We start from the raw sequence: 19,857 nt of genomic DNA, 5'->3' as shown, positions 1-19,857 counted from the left end.
TCTTGTAAGTGATGAATCCATGTTGAATGAAACTCCAAGCTAAAGAAGATCTCATTTATCAATGAAGTATAGATATGAAATTTGAATATACTATTGGAAACTGTCCAAAAGAGGTTGATGCACAAGAATGGCCATAACTTTAAGAAGGAATGTCCAATCATCATGGTTGATCTATAGAAATGTAGAGGACAATCCCTAGTATCCAGACATGCCATAAAAATCCAGTTTTGATGACCATAGAGCAATTATTTTTATGAAAAAAATTTCATATAGCAAGGTGTCATGTTCAGATATTACTCTGTTTCCTCCAAAAGACATGGAAAAGAGTCAAGGTATGATGATTATTTCCAAGTAGACTCCTCCATAGGCAAATCTCTCCATTTAATAAGGTACTCTAGTAGCAAATGGTTCTTTAAAATCTTTTCTCTTTTGCCAATAACCTTTTCAGGCTCATAAATGATAAGACCATATTCATCCATGGGAGGTAACTCCTCTAAAACCTTTATGAATGGACCCACATATCTCTTAAGTTGGGAAACATGAAAGGTAGAATGGATCCTTGTTGAAGAAGTAAAATCAAGCTTGTATGCAAGCTCACCAACTCGTTTGAGGATTTGATAAGGCCTATAATAACGATGAGCCAACTTATTATGACCACCTTTGAGAGAAGCATACCTATATTTAGGCACTTTGAGGAATACCTAATCCCCTTCTTAAAACTCCAAAGATCTCTACTTTTCATCAGTATAAGTCTTCATAGCATCTTGTGCCTTCTGAATTTTTTCCTTGCATTGATGCAAAAGAGCTTCCATTTTGGCTTGTGGATTCACGTCTTCATGAAAAAGGGTTGAAGGTATTTGCACTTTATATCCATAAAATGCTTCAAATAGTGACATGCCAATGCTCATATGATGAGTATTATTATAACAGAATTCAGCACGATGTAACCAATGATCCCACAAAGCTTGAGTGTCATGGAAAAAATGACGAAGATAGACTTTCAACCATTTATTGACACGCTCCATTTGGCCATCGGTTTGGGGATGATATGCCGTGCTAGGAGTCAAAACTGTTCCCATAGAAGTGAATAAACTCCTCCAAAATCTTCACATGAACTTAGTATCACGATCGGATACTATCTTCGGTGGCATACCATGAAGCTTAAAAACAGATTCCATGAACTGTTCAGCCACTTTCTTTGTTGTAAATTGAGCCTTGGTAGGGATATAATGAGCTGATTTAGTCAACCAGTCCACCACCACATAAATGCTATTCCACCCATGCTTTGTTGTAGGTAAGCCCACAATAAAATCCATTGTAATATTAGTCCACTTGCCTTGAGGAATAGGAAGTGGCTAAAGTAATCCACTGGGGAGGAATCTTTATTTTGTTGACATGGAAGACATTGCATAACGTGATCCTTAACATCCCTCCAAATGCCTTTCCAATAGAAACTCTTATGGATATTGTCAAATGTTTTGAACAACCCATGGTGTCCCACTAAGGGTAAAGAGTGCATATCATGCAAGATACGATCTTTGAAAGAAGATTGTGGTGTGAAGAATACTCTACCATGATACCATAAAAGACCGTTGTGCCATTTGGAATTTCCATACTCTTCTCCTTTGCTTTGTTGAAATTCCTTCATCATATTTGATGCTTGCTCATCAAGAAAATATTCCTCTTGGATATCATGGATCCAATCCTTATGCACGGTTGAAATGTTAGAAAATGAACAGGCCTATATTCTTGATAAGGCATCTGCCACCACATTGTCTTTTCCAGCCATATAAGATATTTCGAAGTCATATCCTTGAAGAGTAGCTAACCATCTTCGTTGCTTGGGAGATAAATTTGGTTGTGAAAGAAAATATTTCAGCATACAATGATCGCTTTTTTGACCTTGAAATGGCTGTCATAAATGTAATGATGCCACTTTTTGATAGCATGCAATATTGGTAACATCTCTTGCTCATAAACTCTTCCACTAGCATTTGCACATATGATAAATTCATTTGAGAAATCTGGACATACAAGGATGGGTGCTAAAATTAGAAGAGATTTCAGCTCATTGAAACTTTGATCGGTGATGGAGTCCCAAAAGAAAGCTTCCTTTTTGAGCCTATCTGTCAATGGAGCCGCACATGAGCATAACAACCCAAGGAATCCTCTCAAAGAGGTTGCATTTATATGAGTAGGCCATTCTTTGATACATTTTACCTTGTTGGGGTCCACTCTAATCCCTTGTTCTCCCACAACATGATCTAATTATTCAACTTCAACTTCAATGAAAGAACACTTCGTCGTCTTGGCAAAGAGCGTGTGTCTTCGTAAATTGTCAAAGACCTCTCTCATATGCTTCAAATGCTCATCCTTGGATTTACTATAGATTATGATATCATATAAGAAAACAAGAACTATTTTGAACAAGAAGGGCTGCAATATTTTATTCATAAGGACTTAGAAAGTAGCAGGTGCATTGGAAATTCCAAATGGCATAACCAAGAAGTGATATAACCCTCTTTCAGTGCTAAAGGTTATTTTGAACTCATCTCCTTCCTTCATTTGGATTTGATGATAACCCGATCAAAGATCTATTTTGGTGAAGACCTTTGCATCTTTAAGCTCATCCATAAGATCATCAATTCTGGGAATAGGACACCTAATTCTTGATCGTTGGCTTGTTCAAATCCTAATAATCAATACACATGTGAAATGATCCATCCTTCTTTTTTACTAAGAGCACTGGAGAGGCAAACGATGATTGGCTTTGTTGAATTAAACCCATTTGCAGCAATTCCTTAACTTTAGGCTCTACTTCTTCCCTTTCAAACTTGCACAAGCGATAGAAAGGCTTGTTGATGGGTTTTTATTGGGCAACAAGTCAATAGGATGGTCAATCTCTCGCTTTGGAGGTAAGGATGATGGTGGTTGAAATAAATCCTTGTACTCCTCCAATAGCTCTTCTAATCTTGGACCCCTTTCCTTTGAAGGAGAAGATGACTAATTTGTTGATTGACCTTCATCTACTTTCGCAAGCAAAAGAGTGAAGATGCATGATTTTGCATTGATTTCTTTTCGCAACTTCTTCATGAAAATGAATTCTATTTGTTTGTGGTCTATGGCTTTCAACTCTATGTGTTGTCCTTGCCAATTAAATTCTAGTAGCATTTGTTCCAAGTCCAAGGTAAATTTACCAAGTGTTTTTAGCCAATTACAACCAATGACAATGTCAATAGGCCCCACATTGAAAGTGATCAAATCCACTTTATTGTGATTTATTGTGCAAGAAGGCGATAACGCAATTGAGGTACATGGACACACTTGTTTACTAGACTCATATGCACCGTTGGCAACTTGTATCCGCAAGGAAGAATCCATATAAATGGGTAGCAACTTTAGCCCATTCAAAGATTTGGTGTTGACAAATCTATGAGTGCTACCCGTATCCACTAAAATATGTGCAACCTTGCCATTAATGAAACCTTTGAGTCTAAGTGTATTTTCCCCTTTGCAATTGGTCCGTGCATCATGTGAGATGGTATAAAAGGAAACATGAGAATCATGATTACCATTTGGATCAAAAGGAAATCCATCTATGGGATCATAAAATTCTTCGTTGGTGGTATGCTCCTCTTCATGAATTTCTTCAACCATTGGGATGCATCAACATGCAGTAAATTTCCCTCTTGATCTTCTTCTTCTTCAACTTCCACTTCCTGAGTGATCACCATGTTGATTTTTGAGCCCTTAGCTTTACACTTCAGTTTATAATCTTGTGACCAAATCTCCCCACACTTGATGCATAATCCTTTTGCATGCATTTCCCAAAGCTTGTTGTGAGGAAGGAAGTTGTTGTTAGAACTATTTTTGGGCACTTTAGGAGCATTTTCAGTTCTTGAAAAAGTACTTCTTGTCTTAACCACATTTTTGAAAATTTTCCCCTATTTTGGTACAAAATTTTCACTTGTTTAGAGGCATAAACAGTGGGAAATATTGGGACTTTACTGTTATAATTATTTGGACTATTATAACCTCTGTTTTCTTGTCTAAAAGAGTCTCTTGATTGGCTGATAACTTACCCATACTTTGTAGGTTGATTGGAAACATTATTACCCATAATTCTTTGCTGAAAATTTCGTGCATCCCTTTTGTACTTCAAAGAGTATCTTTCATCCAATTGTATGGCCTCATGTAATGTTTTTGGTTGTTGAGCTCCTACCTCCGATGATACGGCAGGGTCAAGACAAAAAATATATTTATTCAACTTTACAAAATCTGAAATACCTTTAACATACATGGAAAGATTCAAGTAGGCATTGGAATAGTCTCTAACGGACATTCTCCTTTGAGTGTAGGCATACCATCTTCTTTGAAGTCTTTCTTTTTCCAAAGGAGACACAAAGACATCAATCAACACTTGCTTGAACTCCTCCCAAGAGTCAAAACTTTGCCCAATCTTTTGCATGTAACACCACCAAGTATGGGCAAAACCTTCAAGATGAAGATTCGCAAAATAAATTTTGGTCTCTTCATTTCTAGGGTAAAGGGTGAAGTACATTCTGAAGGTGATGCATTGTCTCCTTTGAAATTAGTGATATTCATCTTCTCTTTATATTCTTTTTCATTGTAAGATGGCTATCCATGAGATTGTTGTCTCCATTAATCTTTATTCCATGAATTTTGTCTAAAGTAGGTGGGCCAAAACCATGAGATGAGGGTTATCCATTTCAAACACACTCTTGGTTTGGGATGTCATGGGCTGATCTTCGCTCATCATGCCTTCCACCTTCATGAACTTGATTATTGATTGCATTTCCTTTTTGTGCATTTGAAGGCTGATGATAAAAATTCTTGTAGAAGAGGTCACATCCATGATAATCACGGTCCCATCAAGTGTTGTCACACTACAAGGATATCACACCATAGTGACGCCGATTAGCGATGATAAATAGCAGCGTCGCTATTAGCGTCACAAATAGCGATGGTACCCAGAGAAAAAAATGCAGGCCGAAATCCGAGCGCATTTCATTTCGCACGTTCACGAAATTTTTAGAGAGGGAGAGCAAGAGAGAGCAACCATTTTTCTTAGAGGGAGAGAAAGAGAGAAAGAAGGCTTCTCACCACCACCGCCAGCACTGCCGTCGTTCGCGTAAAAAAGAAGGAGATGATTGGAGGGCGAAGAGGAGCCGTCATCGCAAAGAGGAGCCACCAAACCCTTCTTCGAGTGTTTACAGTGAGTGCATTCTCTCTCTCTTTTACTTGTTTAGGGTTTAATTTGTATATATTGAAAGAGGCAGAGGAAATGAGAGAAAGAGAGGAAGAGGGAGAGGGAGGGGGAGGAAATTAGAGAGGGAGAGGGAGGAAGAGAGAGAGAGAGAGAGGGAGAGGGAGAGGGAGGAAATGGGAGAGGGGAGGGGAGGAAATGAGAGAGGGAGCGAGAGGGAGAGTGCATTCTCTCTCTCTTTTACTTTTTTTTGTATAATTTGTGTATATTAAGAGAGGGAGAGGAAATGAGAGAGAGAGGGAGAGGGAGGAAATGGGAGAGGGAGAGGGAGGGGGAGGAAATGAGAGAGGGAGAGGGAGAAGGAGAGGGAAAGAGAGGGAAAGAGAGGGATAGGGAGAGGAAGGGGGAGGAAATGAGAGATGGAGAGGAAGGGAGAGAGAGAGAAAGAGAGGGAGAGGGAGAGGGAGAGGGGGAGGAAATAGGAAAGGAAGAGGGAGGGAGAGAGAAAGAGAGGGGGAGGGAGAGGAAATGAGAGAGGAAGAGGGAGAGGGAGAGGGAGAGGGAGAGGGAGGAAATGGGAGAGGGAGAGGGAGGGAGAGAGAGAGAAAGAGAGGGAGAGGGAGAGGGGGAGGAAATGGGAAAAGAAGATTGAGGGAGACCTTAAACATAATAGGAAAATGAGAGAGAGGGAGAGGGAGAGGGAGGAAATTAGAGAGAGAGAGGAGAGAGAAAAAGAAATGAGAGAGAGAGAGAGAGGAGAGAGAAAAAGAGACAAAAATCATTAAACCTAATAGGGAAAGACAGAAAGAGAGGGTGAGGGTGAGGAAGGAAGAGGAAATGAGAGAGGGAGAGAAAGAGAGAAAAGTAAATAAGACCTTACAATAAGCTGATCCTAGGCTCATAGGGGTTAGGCCGATCCTCAACAAACCTAAGGGATATATGGCTAGAGAACCCTAGCACACTTGTGCCTCCTAGCATAATGTTCTTCCTGCAAAGAGACCTCTCATACATGGGGCTTGTGCTAGCCTCCACCATGCAAGTATACAACAAAGACAATCAGCTTATCAGTTAGAAAAACATTCATTTTTCATAACGTAAATCCAAAAATAACTTTGGATATTTCCTAAAAATCAATCTCTTCTTAAAAAGACAAGTACAAAAAACTAAAATAGCATCACCACAAGGTCTCTTAGGAAACTTATCCTCAACTATCAATTTTAATTTAAAAATATAATATAAAATCACTTGCAAGGACACTCTTTTATCACTAACCCTCTTTCTTCCTTAGAATAGTCTTAGCAATAAATTTCTGCTCTAACAAGCATATATTTGAGCATAATAACTTTTTTAAGGTTTATTCCATGAGTAGTAGTAGTATATATGCAACCATTAAGCTAGAGATCATGCTTTGGTATCTGTGGAGATCCCAATCTCATACCCTCATAGAGATTGTAGTGTGCAATAGTATGGAGAGAAGGTGGGTGAGTTGTAAATGGTAAAGGAGAATTCTATTGATGATGGAGAGAATATGAGGTGAAACACCAATTCTATTCTTAGTGAGTGCAACCTACCCATAGTATGGCATCCATGACCAATTGAAATCAATAGGACTTTGAAATTGTACCTAGAGTATTATAACTATTGTTTTGTGGTGGACTTTCTTGCCATAATTCAATGTCAATTTGTGCTTATGTTTTCCATGGTATGTTGACTATAGGTGTCAAATGCTCTAGTCGGATATCTCTCTCTTTCTCCGCTCTCTTCTCTCAACCCTTCTCTCTCCCTCAATCTTCCCTCTTTCTCTCTTCCTATACTCTCCCTAAATCCATCTATCTCCCCCTATCTCTTTTCTCTCTATATCTCTCTTTCTATTTGTACCTCTCTCACTTCTCTCCTCTTCTTCTTTAACTTTACTCTCTCCCTAACTATTGTCTCTCTCTTCATCTCTATATAAGTAGTAGTAGTCGTAGTCGTAGTTGTGGTCGTGGTCATGGTCGTGGTCATAGTCGTGGTCGTAGTCATGGTCATCATGGTTGTGGTCGTGGTTGTTGTCGTGGTCGTGGTTGTTGTCGTGATCGTGGTCGTCGTGGTCGAAGTCGTGGTCATGGTTGTGGTCATGGTCGTGGTCGTGGTCGTGGTCATGGTCGTCGTAGTCATGGTTGGTCATAGTTGTATTCGTGGTCGTGGTCGTGGTCATGGTCGTCGTAGTCATGGTTGGTCGTAGTTGTATTCGTGGTCGTGGTCGTGGTCATTGTAGTCATAGTCGTGGTAGTGGTAGTGGTAGTGGTAGTGGTCATGGTCATAGTCGTGGTCATAGTCATAGTCGTAGTCGTATTCATAGTCGTAGTCATGGTCGTGTTGGTCGTATTCATGGTCATGGTCGTGGTAGTCATGGTGGTCATGGTCATGGTCCTGGTCATGGTCGTGGTCGTGGTCGTGGTCGTGGACATAGTCGTGGTTGTGGTCGTGGCCGTTGTAGTCGTAGTCATAGCCGTAGTCGTGGTCGTAGTCGTAGTCGTGCTGGTCGTATTCATGGTCGTGGTCATGGTAGTCGTAGTGGTCATGGTCATGGTCCTAGTCATGGTCGTGGTCGTGGTCGTGGTCGTGGTCGTGGTCGTGGTCATAGTCGTGGTTGTGGTCATGGCTGTCGTAGTCGTAGTCATAGTCATGGTTGTGGTCGTGGTCGTGGTCGTGGTCGTAGTCGTGGTCGTGGTCGTGGTTATGGTTGTGGTCGTGGTCATGGTTGTGGTTGTAGTCGTGGTCCTGGTCGTCGTAGTCGTGGTCATAGTCATGATTGTAGTCGTAGTCATCGTCATGGTCGTGGTCATCGTAGTTGTAGTCATAGTCGTGGTGTGGTCATGGTCGTGGTTGTGGTCGTGGTCGTAGTCGTAGTCATGGTCGTGGTCATGGTCATGGTCATAGTTGTGGTCATGGTCGTAGTCGTCATAGTCCTGGTCATGGTCGTGGGTCGTGAACATGTATCTTTGTCCATTAGTCAATGAGCTTAAGATTTTATGGGAGAAGGGGGTCACCGTGTAAGATATGAGCAAGCGCGATGGTCGACGGTCTATTAATATTCGAGCCATTCTCATGTAGACGATGCATGACTTTCCGAGATTCGGAGAGTGTACATTTTGCTATTTGGAGTATAGCCATTGTTCATAATGCTTTCTCATTTGTGGCAATTTGTACTACCGATCGCGCTCGTAGGATGTCTCACTCCAAAAATACGGGGGGCCATTAATAGGTTGTCGACTTTGGTGCAATGGATCTCACTGAAGGAGATTAAGATGTCCTCTATTGAATATGTGAGGCGGTGAGTAGTGGAGATGTTCTATCTCTTTGAGAAGTACCTGCCTACCAGCATGCTCACGATACAAATCCACCTTCTTGTGCATCTTGTAGATAAAGTGGAGATTGTTATACCTGTCCATACGCGATGGATATTCTTCTTGGAGCGCTTCATGAAAACCCTGAAAGGCTTTGTGTGACAATGAGCTTGGCCAAAAGGTAGCATGGCTGAAGGTTGGTTGGTGTCTGAGGCGCTAGTGCATATTTCACAATGGCTACCAACGGTGGATCTAGACAACAAAATGCTATAGTCACTAAATGACGATGATAGACTGACTGGAGATGTGGTGGTTGGAAATGGGATAGAAAAAAGAATGGATGCTACAATGGAGGAGAAGGTGAATCACTTTTGTATGTTTCACCATGCCTCTATGGAGATGTGGCTTGCCAAGTACTAAATTGCTAGGCAAGATTGAGAGAAAGCGTGATCTAAATTTCAACGTAGTACGCGTCATCGACCAATTCGATATCCCGAGGGCATAGAAGAGATGTCGCAGTTCATGTCAATGCGATGGTTTCATGGAGCTTTGACCACAACGTCTCGCGAAGGGGTAGAGGTCTCAATGGAGGAGTGGGAATTCTCAAGGGGATGTAGTCCAAAGGTGATGAGGTCTTTAGGATTTATCGTAACTTTATTTTATATGCAATATCTAATTTGAGTATTTCAATGTACAGTATAAAATATATAGTGGAGGGTGGTCATGCAAACGGCATTTTCACATGGAGTGTATTGACAAAATGAGCTTCACAATGGATTGTGGTATCATGGCAAGGTTCGAGCAGGAGAGCCGGCGACGAGAAATGGATCCAAATACGGTTATAAATGAGATGGAGTATTTTGGGAACTTGCAAAGTATTGTTATGGTGGATAACTGTAGCTTCTCCATGACACTATTGGATGTGCAGTGGTTCAAAGTGGTACTTGAAGGAGCTGGAGCAATGGTTCAACGAGGTCCAATTGGATTTCTCGAAATAGATTCCAAAAAAAATGGACGGATTTGCGCGACACCTTTGTGTTGCTGGCCCATTGTGAATAGGTGCATTGACTCATTTGTTTGTTAATTGTATTACGACATGGTATATGTCACAATAGCTTAAACTCTCTTGTACGTGTTTATGAACAGATAATCTTCTATCCAAACCCCTGACAACCACGATGGTGGTATATTATACCTTCAACTCTCCGAAGTGCGAGAGTATATGATCAAAGCAATGTTTCGAGCATAGATGAAGACAATATGCAAATAGAGGGGTCGATATTGCAAGGGGTGGAGACCACCGAAAGCTTAGAGCCAACATCAGCTAACAATGATGGAAATAGAGGAGTCCAAGAATTATTTGAGAACGAGGTGGACTCATCCTTTTGTGGTGACATATCTATCGACCTTCCAGTGTATGTGTAGTTGTGTCAGGAGATTGATATGGGACCATAGGATACTTCATACTTGGAGCATCCACTTACTCAATTCGTTGACCAATCGCTTATAAGGGTACATAAGATATGCATTTTAAGTGAGATCATTTTTTAAGGATTTATATTACCGTGCTTTGCATGATTTAAATTGATTATGCTAACATCATTTTTTATCTGTGCAGGTGACATTTTCAGGATGAGTCGAGGGATGAGCGATGAGGAGTTGCAGGATATCTTCACATGCATGTCTCACAGACCAAATCGTGAGATTGAGAGACATGGCAAACTAGGAGCTATCTTGGACATCGTCAGGCCGCTTTGCTAGATCTACTTTGGCACGATCGGATGCTTCAGCTTCGAGCAAACAAGGTCACTGCTCCAAACTTGGGCCAGAGGGAGGGAGCGCTTCAGGGTCAAGGGGATGCTGCAGGGATACGGTTGCATCACCTCCAGGATTTGTCATACCTGTGGGGATGTCTACTCCAGTTACTCCGGCTTTTGGTCAGCCGTCTATAGGTGGCACCCCTATGGGTGCCACTCTGACAGACATTACCCAGGTCAGTACACCAGATGCACAGGGGTCTCCTGGATATGCCCAGGAGTATGGACGCAAGTGGGAGAGGACCCATCTTAGGCATACCCCAAGGGGATATTCCTATATAATCGATGATAGGTCATGAGCCATCATCATGAATGATGAGGTGAGGAGGGTGATGGCTCGCATGAGAGAGTTGTGCCAACAAGTTTTTCGACACAACGTCTTAGATCATTAGAAGAACATACGAGAGGGGAGCAAGGACTACATAGTAGCATCCTTACATGAGGAGTTTCCGGTTCCAACCTCAGTAGATAGATTTTTTACGGACTAGATGATCGACTGCATGCGTGTTTATATGTCACACAGACGATCGGATGCACGCAAGGCACTCAAGAGTGGGGCTGCAAAGCTCGAGTGGGTAGACGCGGACGACTCACGCTGACTGAGGGTGGAGGCTATAGATTCTCCAAGACGTTGGAGTCAACAGCGCGAGGGGGTGAGGGCACGACTAGAGGTTGGAGTGGTCCATCATCTTGGGAGTGGCGGCCACATGACATATTTGCAGGACTTTGTAAGTTTTTCTTTTGTTTTACTTGTTTATTTTTTTGCAATATCCTTTGTACTGACAATCATGTTCCTAACAGTTAGTATTTTGTTTTCTCTATAACACTCCATTACAAATCACGATCCAACTGGCCTTGAGACTCGATATGCAGAGAGGCACGGTCTCACTGCATTGATCGACCGATTGTATAGACGCAACGACCCTCTAAGCCACTCATCTTTCTTGTCCGTAGTTATCATGTTTAATTAGAATGCATTATTGTATGGTGGACTAATGTGTTGTTGTTTCTTTTTTTGCAGAGTTTGTTTGATGCTCCTTTGTGGCACTGTTGTACAGCTGCACATCCGAGCACTAGAAGTCTTTGACAAGCTTCCAGTCCCGAATGTGGTGTCATGGAGCACACTTATGGAAGAATATGTTTTACTTGGAAAGGCTGAATATGTTCTCAACTTGTTTGAAAAAATGACAGGCGAAGGTATTAAGCCAGACCTTGTAACCTTCACTACTGTACTTAATGCTTGTAGTCACACAGGCCTACTTGATAAGGCCCAGTTGTATTTCAAGATCATGAGAAAAGGCTATGGTATTATACCAGATTTAGAACATTATAGTTGCATGATTAATCTATTTTCTCGAGCAGGGCACTTCGACGAAGCACTAACAGTCATTGAGAAGATGCTATTTTCTGCTGATCTGACAGTGTGGCTTACAAATTTGGGTGCTTGTCAAAAATGGGGAAATTTGAAGCTTGGAAGATTGGCATTTGAACATGCAGTACAGTTGGATGAAAATGATGCTACAACTTATATCTGTATGCGCAATATTTATGCAGCTGATGGCAAGCAAGATGATGCAGATAAGATTGAAGCTATAAGAATGGAAAAGCAAGAACAGATAAAGCCACAAGACAGTTTGTGCACAGGAAGCATTGATACTAATCTACTAGAATTGCTGACACACACTCAGACAATGATGGACATGCCCAACAGCACCGATATCAATACCAAAGCATTCAAGAGCAATAACCTTTGTATAATGAGGAGGGCAGCATTAACATTGAGAGCACCTAGACAATGGTGTAATTGTCTGTGAAGCTGATTAGCAGGAATTGTTTGGAACAACAACAACTATGGTCCAAGGCCCTTTTAAGTGTGTGGCAGTGGATTTCAAGCAGGTTTTTTTTGCAATTCTACACTTGGTATAGCCTATCAAATGCACAGCTAGTTTACAGCCCTTGCATTTGATCCAGTGAGACTATGGCAACCTTCAAACTGTTTTATTTACTCTAGAACCTGCTGGAGCTTTGCATGTGGAATAAACAAAGGAGCGTGTTAACTCTAATCAGTGGCAGGCCGAACAAACAAAGATTAAAGTGGAAAAAGTAGAAGGCAAACTGAGGGATAGACAGAAAAAGAGATCCATGCAAATCCAATGGGCAAATACCAGTCATTAAGGGGCCGCTTTTTTGGAAAAAGGGAGCGCAATGTATCGGGAGTGGAAGGAAAAGCAGGGAGCTTGACCTGCTATGAGGGGGAGCTATATTAAGGGGGAGAAGCTTTTTGAATTACGGTGGGGGAGAAGCTTTTTGAATTACTGTGGGAGAAGCTTTTTGGGGGGATTATGGTGTGGCAAAGAGGACTCGTTTTTATCCGCACTTCTGAATCTCTCTAATGAAGTAGAGTAATGCTTATCAATTAAATTTCTTTGTCTGAGCCAAGCTCGTCCTCTTGACAGCATCTGACTGCTCGTATTTTACCAATCTATGTACGTTTGTTTGCAAAGTTCTTGTATCAGCACGAGGAATGCTGAACGTCTAGATTCTAAAATACCTGTATGATTGTGAGCCAAATTCTACACAGCAAGGTGATTGCTAGACTTAATATGGCAGTTCATCTTAAGTCAATTTCTATACGGCCCTTCATCGAGACTTAAGCCAAATTCTCCACAGCATGGCAACGCCCTGGTGCTGCACACGAATGGAGGAAGCGATTCAAAGGGAAAGAAAAAAAGCAAGGACAGATTATGATGTGGGGATTAGTGGACAGCCATAACGGATTCTGCTTCGAGATTGATGGAGCATGTTGGCAAGCCCTGATGGAGAGATAGTGCCCCTTTCTCCAACCCTCAAACAATTAGATGATTAGTTGCCAAAGGCTGAAGCTGTTGATGCCACAGGAATTCATTAAATCCTTGACGAAGCGTTGAAGGGCCCAAAATTCTTCGAGGAAGTACCGCATAATCTACAAGAAAGCAAACAATGTATGTAGTAGTTATTCTGCCAACGATTGATACAATGATGCTGATTGGCGCATTGCTTCTGGTATTGATTAAACACTCTTTCCACAGTAATCCTCCACTACTTGCAACCAAGCTCTGCTTCCCCAAGGCTTAATCAATTGGGTCAAACCTTTGGAATTGTGCGAAATTGACAATTATTTGCATGCTTATCACTCATTACTTCCAAAACCCCTGAGAAACCATTGATGGATCTGGTCTGATTTGCCATTAAATCACTCTTCTATAACTGAGTACAAAGATGTCTTCTCGATCCTATTCCAACCTCTTAGATCTTACTTCAGATTACTTTGTTCCTTTGGGAGAGACACGCTGCTTATTGTTCCAATGGATATGTTAAATCAGTGGTTTTAAAAAAAGTTCCAAGAGAAGCTTCATAGGGATTCAGACTACATGAAAATTTTTTTGACATGAGTTTTGCTAAGACGGTATTGGAGAAGCTTCCAATCACGTGTAACTGACTGTATGTCTCATATTATCTGAAATTGAGCTTTCAAATTGAATCTGATATCCGTAGATTGATCTTCTATCTTGAAATTTGTTAAGGTCTTCTGTAGACGCAACTTAGCTTTTGAGAACCCTTCGACATCTTTGGTGAACCCGACGTGAAAGCGTGGCATTTATATTTCAGGATGGGAGATACTTCAGCATCACTTTCAGCCTCTTCTACAATTATTGCTTTGTCCTCTACTTCAGCTCCATCATTGACTACTGCTTCAAGTACTTCTACGGATGGTTTAAAGCAGATTTTGCAGAATATGTCTATGTATATGTAGCTTCAAAATCAGCAAACACAATTGTATATGCAGCAGTTGCATCAGCAATAGTTGTCTCAGCAAAGGCAACTATATTCGAAGCAAGAGAATGCAATCAGCGCGACTAAGGCAATTGAAGCAGTTGAGAATGAAAAGAAGCTATTTGATGGCCATAATGTATCGGCTTATTTGAAGACGTATGAGATCAAGATGGGATTTTTTGGAGTACCGACGGGATTTATGATTAAATATTTCCTTCGCCTTGTCACACCCCCATTGAGTGTGAAAGTGACTAATCTTTTCCTTCAAAATTCGCATTGGCAAGATTTTAAGAAGGCCTTGAAAGAGGAGTATTTTCTTGAGGACTTTGGGATGGCTACACGGCGGTCATTCCGAGAGTGGGTCTACATGCCAAACAAAGGTCTAGCTGCTTCAGAATTGATATGAGAATTTGAAGAGAGGTATAGTCACCTTGATGCCATTGAACAAAGAGCATTGGATGTTGAGAAAGTTGAGATTTTCTTGCAAGCTGCAGATCCTGCTCTTCACGAAGAATTAGGAGAGCTTCATGACGATCGCACGAAGCCTATGGGTCTTAAAATAGATGGGCAAGATGCCCAAGATGCGGTCTTGACTTTGACCAAGAGGCGGATATGGAAGACCCACCTATAGAATGGATCCATGACACCGACGCCATCTTCTGCTCCTATGTCTGCTTCTACCCCTGTCATTTCTTCGCTTCCTCAACCAGTTTCTTGGCCTATGCCAGTGCCTACTATTTCTCATCCTCCTATTCCTCCTGTTCCAAGACCAATGCCGGCTCCTTCTGCTCCAAAACCATCCGCTCCGTCAGTTCCTTCCTCTCTTGATGACATAATCAAAGGCATAACGGATTTGACAGTGGAGTCAATTAAAGCAGAATTGGTGGGAAAGTTGAAAGAGTAGATTGCTTCGATCGTGCCTACTATTTCTTCTAGTACTCCTACTGCACCTAGGAGTGCTCCTAGTGCACCTAGGAGAGATCGAAGATGTATTTGGTGTGATAGTATGGACCATCAACATTGTAGGGATTGCGAATCTTTTCAAGATGTAAGGAGGAAGAATTTGGTATTTTGGGGACAAGATGGCAAGATCTGGTTGACTGAAATAGGAGCTTCGCTTGCTACCAATTTTGGGAAAGGCAGAATGAAGAAATTAGTAGATGATATGGCTGCGTGTACTTCTTATGTGGAAACTAGAGGAGATGCCTCTGCATATGGAGTCCAGATTGAGAAAGGATCAGACAGTCAGTCAGCATTATGGACCTATGCTATGGAGATGGCAAACAAGAGAAAAATTCAGCAGACTGTTTTGACTAGTGCAGGTTCTAGCATCAGATCTGAGACAAGTTGGGATTTGCCTATTGACAGATACACTATTTATGCCTAGTTGGCTAAGTCTTAGGGAGCAGATGTACTTGTTGAGAAGAAGAGTAAGAGGGATGAAGAGAATCCAAATGCAGCTAAAAATACTAGAGGGGGTCAGTTTGTTACTCCACCAACTGCAGGGCCGTCTTTGAGACCATGGCCAGAACGACAAATGAAATATGCTCAGAAGAAATGAAAGAGGAAAGAGCCTAGAGAGAGAAAGCAGCTAGGGTTTAGATTGATGTCCGATATTGAGACATCTACGAACATGAAGAAAATCTTTAATGATAAGATACTAGGCAGTGAGGTGACTTTTACTATTTCTAAGGTTTTGGGCATCTCGAAAAGAGAGTTTCAAGATCAGTTCCAAGAAGTCCTGAAGAGAAAAAGACATGCATTGCCTACTACTCCTGATACACAGGGAGTTTTGTTTGGGGAGTTGGATGAGGATGAGGATGAGGTTATGGTTGAGAATGCTATTGTTTTTTCTGTAGATAGAGAAGAGGGTTTAGCCTATGCATTATGCTGAAACTGATAAGCCTATCTTGGTACCGTGTAGTCATTTTTTGCGAAGTCATTGGGCTAGGGCAACTACAGAAACAATGGTTAAAATTGGAGAGAAACATGTGCCTTATGTTGCTTTGCTGGATCATGGTTGAGAGATTAATCTCATAGTTTGTGAAGTTTATGAAAGTAATAGATGGCCTATGGATGCTGAGTATGGGTGGCATATGAGAGCCGCCCACAACACTGTAGGTGATTTGTATGCTGCCTATCCTAGTGTCAGGATTTCTATTGGAGATGTAGAGGAGGATTTCCATTTCTTTTTGCAGGATTCATGCTCTTATCCCATAATTCTTGGACAGCCGTTCATCACAGAGATGCGCATGGAAACAAAAGTAATGGATGATGGATCTGCTTATGCACGGATTCATAGTAAAGATGGTATGAGAGCAGTCCAGTTTATGACTGTGTGTGTAAATCATGCTAGAAACAGGGATACTCTTCGAGATGCACCTTTGCCCACTGTGAGGGATTCAGGTTTTCATTAGGTACCGTTGTCCCGCGAGACAACGGTGGTACAAAGCAGAGGAGATTACTATTCTCGCCTCCTGGCAGCAGTGTTTTCTCCTCCAATTTTGTTGGAATCTCAGCAAACAGTTCAATGAGTTATCAAAAGATTTCTAAGTTGCCTAGAGCTACCAGGAAGCAGTACATAAGCAGGAAGGAGAAAGATTTGAAAAATGCAGGTATTTTGGAGGATGATAAGCATATAGATGGGATGTATGATAGTATGGTTTGTGTAGATATGATGACAGAGATGGAAAATATACTGAAAACTGATATGATAGTATGGTTTGTGTAGATACGATGATAGAGATGGAAAATATGCTGAAAACTGATATGCAAAGCTGTCATAGTAATGTATCAGTGCATTCCCTGGACATGTTTCATGAAATTTCAGATTTTGTGTCACAGATAGAGTCAGAGGCTCAGGTGACTTAGCAAAAAGTGTTGAGTGCTGAAGAAATTCAGCAAAAAGAGTTTCTGGCTGATTATGATCAGCCTACAGAGAGACAGATGGCTGAAAATTTTCAGCCACCAACAGAGTTTACTGCTGAAATATTTCTACATCCATAGTTTAGGATTGTTCCTATGCAGTCTATAGAGTAGAGGGCTGAGGATATTCAGCACCAGAGTGCAGAATTGCTGATTTACATCAAGATTTGAGTAATGTAGAGGATCATAATGAAGCTAGGGTTGGCACGAAATACAAGACTGTGGATAAGAAGGTGAAGCCGGTAGCTGTACTGCTTCCACATGACAGTGACCAACAAATAGAGAGGGTTGCCAAACAACCAATTTTGAGGAATCTAGATCATATAGGCCATAAATTTTCAGCAAAGACTCTTGCTGAATTGAAAATTGGAAATGGTGATTTCTTGCTACCCTCAGAGAAGCAGTGCTTTCAGAATATGCTTGAGCGACATGGAAGGGGGTTTGCTTTTTTCTTGCATGAGATTGGATGTGTGAATCCAGATATTGTTTTCCCTATGGTGATCTTTACTATTCCTCATATTCCATGGAACCTCCCACCTATTCCAGTGCCTAAGGCACACTTGCCAAAGTTAATTGACTTGTTGAATGAGAAAATCAGGATGGGAATCCTAGAGCCGTTATCTGCACCATACTCAAATAGGTGGTTTAAGGTTCCAAAGAAGAATGGTACTCCCCAATTCATACAGGACATGCAGCCACTGAATAGAGTTACTATCAGGAATGTTGGTATAGGTCCAGTTGTGGATGAGTTTGCAGAAGCATTTGCAGGATGTGCCATCTATTCTTTAGGTGATTTGTATTCGGGATATGATCAGTTTTAGCTGGCTTTGGAAAGCAGGAACATAACCACTATGAGAACTCCTATTGGGCTTGTCAGGATGTGTACCTTGCCTCAAGGTGCCACTAATTCCGTTGCGCATATGATGAATGCCATGCATAAGGTCCTTCGTGAGTACATACTTGAGCTTACCATGCCTTTCTTGGATGATGTGCCCATTAAGGGGTGTGCAGAAGAAGAGAAGGATGAGAGTCTAAATGAGCAAGGATGCAGATACTTTGTGGCTAATCACATTTTAGGTTGTGAAAAGAATTTGGCCAGGTTAGAAGAAGTGAACTTGACACTATCAGGGCAAAAATCTGTTTTTGGAGTAAATGGGGTTGTCATTGTTGGACATATGTGTGGGTATTATGGCAGGAAACCTTCACCTGAGAAGGTGGATGCTATAGGCAAGATTACATAGTATTTTTCTACCACTTCAGAGGTACGGAGATTCATTGGAGCCTATGTGTTTTACATGATTTGGATACCCCATTTTGCACACATAGCAGATTGTTTATATCAGTTGCTTCGAAAGGGATAGTAATTTTATTGGGATGAGAGCCACACTAGAGCCATGTGAAAATTGAAGAAGTTGTTGCAAATTGCTCCTACTCTCAGGAAAGCGGATTATAATTGTGGAAGGCCTATTGTATTGATAGTTGACACTAGTCCAATTGGCATAGGTTGGGCTATGGGTCAAGATGATACAGATGGAAATAGGTATGCTATTTGGTTTGGGGTGAAAGTCCTAAACGAGAGACTGAGGAGGTATCCGCAAATCAAGAGGGAATTACTGGGAACTGTTACGGCTCTCAAATGTGACGAGTACTTTATTGGAGCCCTAGTTGTGGTAGAGACAGATTGCTTGCCATTGATAGGTATGATTACGAGTTGTTCTACTCCGGATATAACTATGCTGAGATGGATTGCATACATCAACTCATTAAATCCAGAATTTAAACACATAGCAGGGAAGGATAATCCAGTGGGCGGATATGTTGTCTAGAGCCAAATATGATGATAAGGAGACACTACTTACAGAAGAGGATGATGCAGAATTTTCAGTCGCTATGGTTAATCATGTTTGCCATGTCTATGCTGATATACTAGAAATAGTCAATGAAGAGATTGATTTGTTCGTGGATCTTGACGACAATGATCATGGATAGTTGGCCCATCCGGAGGATGTGCAGGATCAGAGGGGGTGGATGTCATACTGTTGCACATCCGAGCACAAGAAATCTTTGACAAGCATCCAGTCCAAAATGTGGTGTCATGGAGCACACTTATGGAAGAATATGCTTTACTTGGAAAGGCTGAATATGTTCTCAACTTGTTTGACAAAATGACAGGAGAAGGTATTAAGCCAGACCTTGTAACCTTCACTTCTGTACTTAATGCTTGTAGTTAGACATGCCTACTTGATAAGGCCTAGTTGTATTTCGAGATCATGAGAAAAGGCTATGGTCTTATCCCAGATTTAGAACATTATACTTGCATGATTAATCTATTTTCTCGAGTAGGGCACTTCGACAAAGCACTAACAGTCATTAGGAAGATGCCATTTTCTGCTGATCTAACAGTGTGGCTTACAATTTTGGGTGACTATCAAAAATGGGGAAATTTGAAGCTTGGAAGATTGGCATTTGAACATGCAGTACAGTTGGATGAAAAGGATGCTACAACTTATATCTGTATGAGAAATATTTATGCAGCTGATGGCACGCAAGATGATGCAGATAAGATTGAAGCTATAAGAATGGAAAATCAAGAACAGATAAAGCCACAAGACAGTTTGTGCACAGGAAGCATTGATACTGATCTATTAGAATTGCTGACACACACTCAGACAATGATGGACATGCCCAACAGCACCGATATCAATATCAAAGCATTCAAGAGCAATAACCTTTGTATAATGAGCAC

The 19,857-nt window shown here is 41.3% G+C and overlaps 1 protein-coding gene and 1 non-coding gene across 2 annotated transcripts; both read left to right on the top strand.

Annotated features, from left to right (window-relative positions):
• Positions 1-10,519: 10,519 nt before the first annotated feature.
• LOC148012747 (putative pentatricopeptide repeat-containing protein At1g68930) lies at positions 10,520-12,187 on the top strand. Its single transcript, XM_087669215.1, has 2 exons — positions 10,520-10,549; positions 11,432-12,187. Exons 1-2 carry the CDS (start codon positions 10,520-10,522, stop codon positions 12,185-12,187), a joined length of 786 nt encoding a protein of 261 aa, XP_087525341.1.
• Positions 12,188-12,721: 534 nt separating this feature from the next.
• LOC148012746 (small nucleolar RNA U36a) lies at positions 12,722-12,811 on the top strand. The gene has a single exon (XR_015689216.1). It is a non-coding gene; the product is annotated as a small nucleolar RNA U36a (small nucleolar RNA).
• Positions 12,812-19,857: the final 7,046 nt, after the last annotated feature.

The sequence above is a fragment of the Lygodium microphyllum genome, chromosome 27 (assembly GCF_053477565.2).
Source record: "Lygodium microphyllum isolate KBCC chromosome 27, Lygodium_microphyllum_v1.1.10, whole genome shotgun sequence".
NCBI lineage: Eukaryota > Viridiplantae > Streptophyta > Polypodiopsida > Schizaeales > Lygodiaceae > Lygodium > Lygodium microphyllum.
The sequence above is the reverse complement of the archived record's forward strand: the minus strand, read 5'-3'. Positions and strand labels throughout refer to the sequence as shown.